Below are 10,535 nucleotides of genomic sequence, written 5' to 3'. Positions count from 1 at the left end.
CCCCATTACTAAGGAGGCTGAGAGCTCAGAAGTTTGAGGTTGGACTGAGCTCTAGTTGTGACACTGCACTCTGGCCAAGATGACAAAGCTGTCTACACATATACATGTACATATACATATACATATATACACATACACGTGCAAAACATAACACTTCTCTTTTAAAGCTTACAATTTATTTTATCACCATGTATCTGTGCATCACTGTAACATGCAGAGTAACTGTGTCCAATACAGAGTTTATGAGAAAACAGAGATACATCTTTTGGACTTCAGGTGCCCTGCTAAGAATCAGTGGGGGGCCCTGCCCTCTGACTTTTTCTCCTAAATGCATGAAAGGCACAGCTTTTCAACATGAATAATTTTAAGACATATAATATTCTCTAATATTCAGGAACAAAGAGGTTTCCTACTGATTATGTTTTTTGAGAATTTTATGCCCTGGTAGACCACAAATGAACAATCTTTGTCAACACCATTTTGTTAATTTGTGTTTTCAAACTATTTTAATTCTATCCTATCATTTATTTATTTATTTATTTATTTATTTAGAGATGGAGTCTCATCTGTTGCCCAGGCTGAATTTATTTATTTAGAGATGGAGTCTCACTCTGCTGCCCAGGCTGCAGTGCAGTGACATGATCTTGGCTCACTGCAACCTCCACCTCTCAGGTTTAAGTGATTTTTCCTGCCTCAGCCTCCCAAGTAGCTGGGATTACAGGAACCCGCCACCACACCCAGGTAATTTTTTGTATTTTTAGTAGAGACAGGGTTTTACTAAATCGGCCAGGCTAGTCTTGAACTCCTGACCTCAGGTGATCCGCCCACCTGGGCCTCCCGAAGTGCTGGGATTACAGGCGTTAGCCACCGCGCCTGCCCCTGTCTTTCACTTTAAAGAGGCACAGATGCTGGAAAATACTACCCTTACTGAATGCAGAAAAAGCAAACATATAAACTTCAACATTTACAAGTCACATTTCTGAATATATATCTTATTTAGAGAATTACAATTTTAAACTATCAAAGGAAATGGTAAGGATACAAAATGTAAAGTACTTTTTAAAATAATAATTATTTATTTTCTATATGTTGTGAATTATTTTCTCATTACAAAACAATCTCACCTAAACTAATATACAACCAATTTTGTAAGTTTAGCTTTTTTAATAAAACAATAAAACTAAATTAAGACAATATTTAAAAAATTCAATCCAAATTGGGGGAAAAAAGCTATATAGTGGTAATATTTTCTATCTCATTGGAATTAAGTTAATATAAATATAAAGCAGATTCTGATAAGGTATATAAGGGCTAGAGAAAACAAGGAAGTAACTTCAAAAACATGAACAATTATAAAAATTAAAAGATTACATGGAAAGTAATAAGAAAGCAGTAAAGAAAGAATAAAGAAAAATACATGAGACATAAAAATAAAAAGCAAAATGACTGATGCAAATTCAACTATACTGATAATATTACAGGCTATGAATAGATTAAATAATCAAATCCATTATTTGGAGTTTATCAAAAGTATAGAAACTTCTATACTCCAATGTAAATAATGGGCAGAAAAAGTGGGAAGATCAACAGGAAAACATAACACTTGAACACTGTAAACAAATATGAACTGATAGAATTCTCAAATTTACAGAATTCTCCACTCAAAATTAGAAGTACACATAAATCATTCTCCAGGATAGACCATATGCTAGGCCATACAGCAGGCAAACGTCAATAAAATTAAAAGGATCAAAATAATCCAAAGTATTTTTCCTGACTTTAGTAAAAGGAAATTAAAAATAAATGAATGCAGAAAATGTGGGGAACTCACGAATATATGGAAATTAAAAATATTCCTAATTAATGTGTTAAAGAAAAAACGAAACTGGAAAATATTTTCAGATAAATGAAAATGAAGTTATGACATATCAAAACATGAGATGCAGCAAACTGTTCAGAGAAATTCATAGCAGTAAACACCTACATTAAAAACAAACAATTGTAAATTAATAACCTAATGTTTGGCAAAAATAGCTAAGGGCTAATTAACTACTCATCACACCTTGGGGAACTTGTTAGAGTAACAAGTAATAACTTATGGAATCAACATTCTCCAAACTATTTGGAGTTTAATACCACTAAGGGTAAAAAATGCTAAAGACAGCATGAACTAGATATACCCAATAGTATATCATTACCATTTACTACCTCGAATCTTGAACAAGGTGAATAAGTTAACATTTTTGTCAGGATAAGACATTATTCAATAATAATGTTAACAGTGTTAACAAATTAAAAGACATTTCATTTTATTCTTAAAAACAAATTAAGTTTACAGACTGAATAAAGCATTTCAAAATCCAGTTTCCTCAATCATCAAAATTAGACTGCAAACATTCAAAAAGCATTCTTATTCTGATACCATAACCTATGTTAAAAAAAAGTGTTCTCTCTTTTCTTAAACTAAGCCTAAGTATTTAGAGGATTGAATTAATAATCTATGTTCTACCAGAGAGAAGTTATTTGCACCACTCTCTGATATTTGTAATGATTTCTTTATTGTTATCACAGTAATAGTCAGGACTTCTAACTTGCTGCTATGAAGATACATTAGAATATTAATGGACTAGCAAGACTTTTTAATGGGTAGTTGGTAAAACTATTCATATCTAAAACTCAGTGTTTCTGTCTCACACTTTAATGCAGAACAATAATATTCTGAACACCTAACTCATATATGACTTATATTCACTGTTGTAAGTCAAACCAAAAGAGCAACTCCATTTAGATTTCATCATACATCCTATATGCCAATGCTCTTAGTCTTCCATGGGAAACTTGTGAATGATGTCATGAGACATGTGAATGATGCCTACCTAACATAGAAGGGACTCTCATGTCAGAGACAGCAATAATCAACCACAGTGGGGAAAAAAAAAGGTTAATTTGAATTTAATTACATCAATAATACTTTCTCAATCATGAATACTGTGATTACAAAAATAAGTGAACATTGAATATAATTATGCCTCTCTATCAATGTCGTCACTCTTTTTAAACATACAATTTAATTATCTAATTGAGTTTGAATTATTTGTTATAATAAACACACTGATTCAGAGTAATTTACAGAAGTGCTAGCACTTTAGTTCTTTCTAAAGTGATACTTCTGATTTTTATTTAGACTTCATTTTGATGTTTCAAAAATCATTATACATATGGGATTTCTATCCAGTATTGATTTTCTAATGTTGAGTAAGGTGTGAGCACCAGTTTAGGGTTTTAGCACATTCTTTACACTTGCAGGGTTTCTACCTGGTATGAATTATTTGATGTTGAGTAAGGGTTGAGCGTCTGTTAAAAGCTTTGCCACATTCTTTACATTTGAAAGGTTTCTCTCCAGTATGAATTCTCTGATGTTGAGTAAGGTGTGAGCTCCTGGTAAAAGCTTTGCCACATTCTTTACATTTGAAGAATTTCTCTCCAGTATGGATTCTCTGATGTTGAGTAAGGTGTGAGCCCCAGATAAAAGCTTTGCCACATTCTTTACATTTGAAAGACTTCTCTCCAGTATGGATTCTCTGATGTCGAGTAAGGTGTGAGCCCCTGTTAAAGGCTTTGCCACATTCTTTACATTTGAAGTGTTTCTCTCCAGTATGGATTCTCTGATGTTGAGTAAGGTGTGAAGCTCTGTTAAAAGCTTTGCCACATTCCTTACACTTGAAAGGTTTCTCTCCAGTATGCATTCTTTGATGCTGAGTAACGTATGAGCTTCTATTAAAGGCTTTGCCACATTCCTTACATTTGAAAGGTTTCTCTCCGGTATGGATTCTCTGGTGTTGAGTAAGGTATGACCCCCTGTTAAAGGCTTTGCCACATTCTTTACATTTGAAAGCTCTCTCTCCAGTATGGATTCTCTGATGTTGAGTAAGGTATGAGCCTCTGTTAAAAGCTTTGCCACATTCCTTACACTTGAAAGGCTTCTCTCCAGTATGGATTTTCTGATGTTGAGCAAGGTGTGAGCTCTTGTTAAAGGCTTTGTCACATTTTTTACATTTGTAAGGTTTCTCTCCGGTATGAATTTTCTGATGTCCAAGATGTAAGCCCCTGGTAAAAGCTTTGCCACATTCTTTATATTTTACTGATTTCTCTCCAGTGTTAATTATCTTATGTCTCTTTAGATGTGATTGACTAAAGACTATTATACATTTTTTATTACATCTTTGTGAGCTCTCTCCAATATAAATTCTTTGATGTTGAGTAAGTTTTGAGAATGGGTCAGAAGTTTCACCACATTCATTAGAGTCGTAAGGCTTTTCTTGAATATGGATATTTTCAGGGAAAATAAGCTTTGAGGATTGGTAAAATACTTTCTCACATTCATTACAATTGTAATAGTTTTCTAGAAAATGAGTACTATGATGTTTACTAATATTTGAGTCATGGTTAAAGTTTATCTGATTTTTATTACAAAAGACAGATTTCAAAAATTGATGTTGATATTTATTCATAGGAATACATGGTTCTGTAGGAGCAGCTGACAGAAACTGAGGCTTCTTCTGAAATATTCTATGTTCTTTGTCTCCTTTCACAGTTAAATGTTTGTTATGACTAGTTGTCAAATACTGGCTACATAGATTATAACATTCTTTTTGTCCTTCACCGCCACCTATACTTTCCCAGTTTTTCCATAAGCATATATTTTCAAGGCCACAGCTCCCATATCTTCCCAGTGTTGCTTTTTTGAATGAATCTTCTATGCCTTGCTCTGGTAAAATGCCTTGGTTGTAATAAGAATACGCAGCTGAAAGAAGTAAAAATAACTAATTATTCTACATACTGATTTCAGTTGAATATACTTTACAAATCTAATATGAAATTTTACCAAGCTGAGAACATCAGCACAATGCCATAGTAGAAAACCAAGAAAGGACAGAGCAAGATGGCTAAATAGAAGGCTCCAGTGATCATTTCCCCTGCAAGGTCACCAATTTAACAACAATCTATTAAAAAAGAAAAAGAAAAAAAAAACCTCCATAAGAATAAAGGTGAGCACTCACAGTACCCGGTTTTAACCTTGTACTACTCACTAAAAGAGGGCAGGAAAGACCATCTTGAATCACTAATGCCACCCCTCACTCATGCCCTGGCAGCTGTCACATACTATGTAGATAGAAGCTGTACACTTGGGAGACAGAGACCACTGGGATTGTGAGCACTGAACTCAGTACTGCCCTATCACAGCAGAAAGCAAAACTGGAATGCACTCAGCTGATGCCTGCCCACAGAAGGAGTATTTCAACTGGCTCTGGGCAGAGAGGAATCACCCTTCCCAGTGATTGGAACTTGAGTTCTGGCAAGCCTCATCGACATAGTCTAAAGTGCTCTGGGGCCCTAAACAAACTTGAAAGGCAGTCTAGGTCACAAGGACTGCAACTCCCAGGTGAGTCCTAGTGCTGAACTGGGCTTACAGCCAGTGGACTTGGGGGCCACATTACCTACTGAGATACAAGCTGGGGCAGCTAAGAGAGTGCTTACACCACCCCTCCTCCAAACTAAGGCTGCACAGCTCACAGATTCAAGAGACCACGTCCATCTACTTAAGAAGACAGAAAAGAGTAAACAGGACTTTGTCTTGCATTTTGGATACCAGCAAAGCCACCAGTCAGAGGTGTGAAACCCCTTTTCAGCCGCTAGCTCCTAATTAAAATTTCTGGGTACACGCTGGGCCAGAAAGAAATCTGCTGCCTTGAATGAAAAATTTCGGCACTGACAAGACCCATCAACTGCTAAGTAAAGAGCCCTAAACCTGGAATAACCTGCAGTGATAACCAGGTAGTTTGCTGTGAGCTTTCATTGGGACTCTGAGGCTTGCTAGAATCAGGTGAGACTCAGCACATTCACAACTGTGGTGGCTACAGGGAGTCACTGAAAAAGGTAGAGGAAAAACTATAGAGGATTTCATCTTGCAACTTAGGTCCCAGCATGGCCAAAGGGAGAAAGAGCATCAAGTGGGCTCTTGGGGTCCCTTATTCCAGGCCTTGGCACTTGGATGGCACTTCTGGACCTGCGCTGAGACAGAAGGGACACCACTGACAAAAAGGGTGAATACCAGGCCAAGCATCATTCACTACAAGTGAACTAAAGAGCCTTGAATCTTAAGGGAACATTGGTGATAGCCTGGCGGTATTCCCCACGGGCCTGTGGTAATGGTAGCAGTGGGATGAGGCTCCTCTGCCTGTGGAATAAGGAGGGAAAAATGGGAAGAACTGAATCTTATGGTTTAATTGCTAGCTCTACCACAGTACAACAGAAAACGAAGTAGACTCCTAAGGTTATTGACTAGCCCCTGGCTCCTGGATGGCACCAATGGGCTTGCCCAGAGCCTGAGGGAACTCACTACTCTGAAGGAAAGGATACAAGGCTGGCTGGCTTACAACCTACAGATTATAAAGCCCCAGGACCTTGAGCAATTACTGGTGGTACCATGTAGTGGTTACAGCTCACCTTGGGTGTGATCAGCTGCTGTGCTGGTTTCAGGTCTGACCCACTGCAGTCCTACTGATAGTGACAAAAGACAAACTCCTAGGCAGACAGGGATGGGTCCTTGGTGAAACTCGACCTTCAAGGAAAGGACAGTCTAAAGCCTGAAAACTGAGCTACCAGTTCCAGGAAGAATTCATGGACTGGAGTGAGAACTTCCATCCCTAACCCACTCTCTCTATTTGTTCTTTGAGAATGATTCCTTTTAATCAATTGAATGGTGCCTTTTCCAAGCCCACCCATGAACCAGTCAGCATGCATTCCCCCATTCTAAACCCATAAAAATCCTGGACTCAGCCTCACAGATGGCTACCCACTTTCAGGTCCCCTCTTGCTGTTGATAGCAAGACCAGAAAATAACAAAATGGCAGGAGTAAATCTTTATATAATCAATAACAACACTGAATGTAAATCGACTAAACTCTCCAATCAAAAGACAGAGAGTGGCTAAATAGATTAAAAAAAACAAAAAAGACTCTGATTTGTTGGCTACAAGAAACATACTTCACCTATAAACACATAGATTAAAAAGATAAAAACAATTCCATGTGAATGAAAACAAACAAAAAAAGCAGTAGTAGCTATACTTAATATCAGACAAAATAGATTTCAAGACAAAACTATAAGAAGAGACAAAGACGGTTATCTATATAATAATAATGAGGGCCGGGCGCAGTGGCTCACGCTTGTAATCTCAGCACTTTGGGAGGCCGAGATGGGTGGATCACCTGAGGTTGGGAGTTTGAGACCAGCCTGATTAACATGGAGAAACCCCGTTTCTACTAAAAATACAAAACAACAACAACAACAAAATTATCTGGGCATGGTGGCACATGCCTGTAATCCCAGCTACTCAGGAGGCTGAGACAGGAGAATCACTTGAACCTGGGAGGCAGAGGTTGCAGTGAGCCGAGATTGCACCATTGTACTCCAGCCTGGGCAACAAGAGCGAAACTCAGAGAAACTCCGTCTCAAAAAAAAAAAAAAAAAAAAAAAAATAATGAGGTTAATTCATCAAGAGGATATAAGAATGTTACATACATATGCACCTAACACTGGAGTACTCAGATATATTAAGCCAGTATTATTAGAGCTAAAGAGAGAGACAGGCCCCAATATAATAATACCTAGAGACTGCAACACCCCACTTTCAGCATTGAATAAATCTTCCAGACAGAAAACCAACGAAGAAATATCAGGCCTAATTTGCACTATAAACCAAATGGACATAATGGATATTTACAGAACATTTTATCGAATGGCTTCAGAATACACATTTTTCTCTGCAGTGCATGAATCATTCTTGTTGATAGACCATATGTCAGGTCACAAAACAAGTCTTAAAACATTTTAAAAATTAAAATAGTATCAAGCATCTTTTCTGACTACAATGAAAAAACCTAGAAATTAATAACAAGAAAAAGTTTTGAAATTATACAAACACATAGAATTTAAACAATATGCTCCTGAAAGGCCAGTGGGTCAATGAGGAAATTAATAAATAAATTGAAATATTTCTGAAATATGTGATCACGGAAATACATGAAAACTTAGGATATACAGTAAAAGCAGTACTAAAAGTTTATAACTAAGTGTCTACATAAAAAAATTCAAATAAACAACTTCATGACAGATTTAATGCAATTTCCATGAAAATACCATCAGTATTCTTCACAGAACTATAAAAAACAATCCTAAAATTAATATGGATCAAAAAAGAGCCTAGGTAGCCAAAGTAATACTAACCAAAACAAAATAAATAAAAAATCTGGAGGCATCACATTACCCTACTTCAAATTATACTACAAAGCTATAGCTACCAAAACAGCATGGTATTGGTATTAAAATAGACACATAGACCAATGAAGCATAATAGAGAATCCAGAAATTAAGCCAAATACAGGCAACTCATCTTAACTAATAATCAACAAGGCATACAAATAAACAAATTGAGGAAACAACACCCTATTCAATAAATGGTGCAAGGAAAACTGGCAAGCCACACATAGAAGAATAAAACTGGATCCCCATCTCTGACCTTATACAAAAATCAGTTCAAGATGGATCAAAGATTTAAATCTAAGGCCTGAAAGCATACAAATTCTAAAAGGTAACATATAAAAAAACTCTTCTGGACATTGACTTAGGCAAAAAATTCATGACTAAGACCCCAAAAGCAAATGCAACAAAAACAAACATAAATAAATGGGACCTAATTAAACTAAAAAGCTTCTGCATAGCAAAAGAAATAATCAGCAGAGTACACAGACAACCCACAGAGTAGCAGAAAATATTTGCAAACTACGCACAAAAAGCTAGTATTCAGAATCCATACAGAACTCAAATAAATTAGCAAAATAATAATTCCATCCAAAAGTAGGCAAAGAGAATGAATATATATTTTTCAAAAGAAGATACACAAACACCTAACAATAACCTAAAAATGCTCAACATCACTAATCAGAGAAATACAAATGAAAACCACAATTAGATACCAACTTACTCCTACAAAAATGGCCATAATTCAAAAGTCAAGAAAACAACAGATGTTGGCATGGTTGTGGTGAAATGGGAACACTTTACAAATAAAATGTCATCTGCAGCAACTGGGATGGAGCTGAAGGCTATTATTCTAAGTGAAGTAACTCAGAAATGGAAAACTAGATATTATATGTTCTTATAAGTGAGAGCTAATCTATGAGGATGCAAAGGCATAAGAGTAATGTAATAGACTTTGGGGACTTGAGGGGGAAGGCTGGGAGGCGGGTGAGGGATAAAAGCTACATATTAAGTACAGTGTACACTGCTCGGGTGACAGGTGCACTAAAATCTCAGAAATTACACTAAAGAACTTATCCATGTCACGAAAAACCACCTGTATTTCCAAAACCATTGAAAAAACCTAACGATGTATCTTAGAGAGCTAGAAAAACAAGAGCAAACGAAACCAAAATTAGAAGAAAAGAAATAATAAAGATCAAAGCAGAAATAAATGAATTTGAAATAAATAAAATACAAAAGGTCAATAAAATGCAAAGTTGTTTTCTAAAAAAAAAAAAAAAAAACCTTTAGCCAGACTAAGAAAAAAAAAAAGAAAACTCAGCCAGGCACAGTGGCTCACGCCTGTAATCCCAGCACTTTAGGAGGCTAAGGCAGGGGGATCACCTGAGGTCAGGAGTTTAAGACCAGCCTGTCCAACATGGTGAAACCCCGTCTCTACTAAAAAATACAAAAATTAGCTGGGCACGGTGGCGGGCACCTGTAATTCCACCTACTTGGGAGGCTGAGGCAGGTAGAATTGCTGGAAGTCAGGAGAAGGAGGTTGCAGTGAGCCAAGATCAAGCCACTGCACCCCAGCCTGGGCGACAGAGTGAGACTCTAACTCAAAAAAAGAAAAAAAAAAAAAAAGAAAGAAAGAAAAGAAAAAAGAAAAAAAGACTCAAATAAATAATATCAAAGATGAAAAAGGAGACATTTCAACTCTACAACTTATACTGCAGGAATTCAAGATCATTAGTGGTGCTATGAGCAGCTAGATGCCATAAATTGGAAAATCTAGAACAAATGGATAAATTTCTAGACACATAGAACCTAACAAGATTGAATTATTAAGAAATCCAAAACCTGAATAGACAAACAAGACATGTTGAGATCCATAATAAAAAGCCTCCTATGAAAGAAAAGCCTGAAATCTAATGGCTTCACTGAATTCAACCAAACATGTATAAAACTAATAGCAATCTGACTTAAACTATTCCAAAACAGAGGAGGAGGAAATACTTCCAACCTTGTTCTGTAAGGCAAGCATTACTCTCATACTAAAACCAGACAAACGCCTATCAAAAAAATCTATAGGCCAATATCAGCAATAGATGCAAAATTTCTAATAAAAATACTGGCAAGTAAAATTCAGCAACATATTAAAAAGATTATTACAGATGCAAAATTTCTAATAAAAATACTGGCAAGTAAAATTCAGCAACATATTAAAA

General features: G+C 36.2%; 1 protein-coding gene across 3 annotated transcripts in view; it reads right to left on the bottom strand.

Annotated features, from left to right (window-relative positions):
- Positions 1-1,053: 1,053 nt before the first annotated feature.
- The window catches only part of ZNF519 (zinc finger protein 519), a 29,855-nt gene continuing 20,373 nt past the window's right edge, over positions 1,054-10,535 (bottom strand). Inside the window, exons 3-4 of one of the 3 annotated variants that reach the window (XM_063653338.1) lie at positions 6,508-6,585; positions 1,054-4,804 (exon numbers count right to left, since the gene is read on the bottom strand). In XM_063653338.1, coding sequence (XP_063509408.1) covers positions 3,312-4,804; positions 6,508-6,585 — 1,571 coding nt within the window. In that variant the 3' untranslated portion in view covers positions 1,054-3,311. Of the gene's footprint in view, positions 4,805-6,507; positions 6,623-10,535 lie in introns of all 3 variants that reach the window. The other 2 variants (XM_063653339.1, XM_054461333.2) reach the window with 2 other exon arrangements.

Source organism: Pongo pygmaeus, chromosome 17 (assembly GCF_028885625.2).
Source record: "Pongo pygmaeus isolate AG05252 chromosome 17, NHGRI_mPonPyg2-v2.0_pri, whole genome shotgun sequence".
Lineage (NCBI taxonomy): Eukaryota > Metazoa > Chordata > Mammalia > Primates > Hominidae > Pongo > Pongo pygmaeus.
The sequence above is the reverse complement of the archived record's forward strand: the minus strand, read 5'-3'. Positions and strand labels throughout refer to the sequence as shown.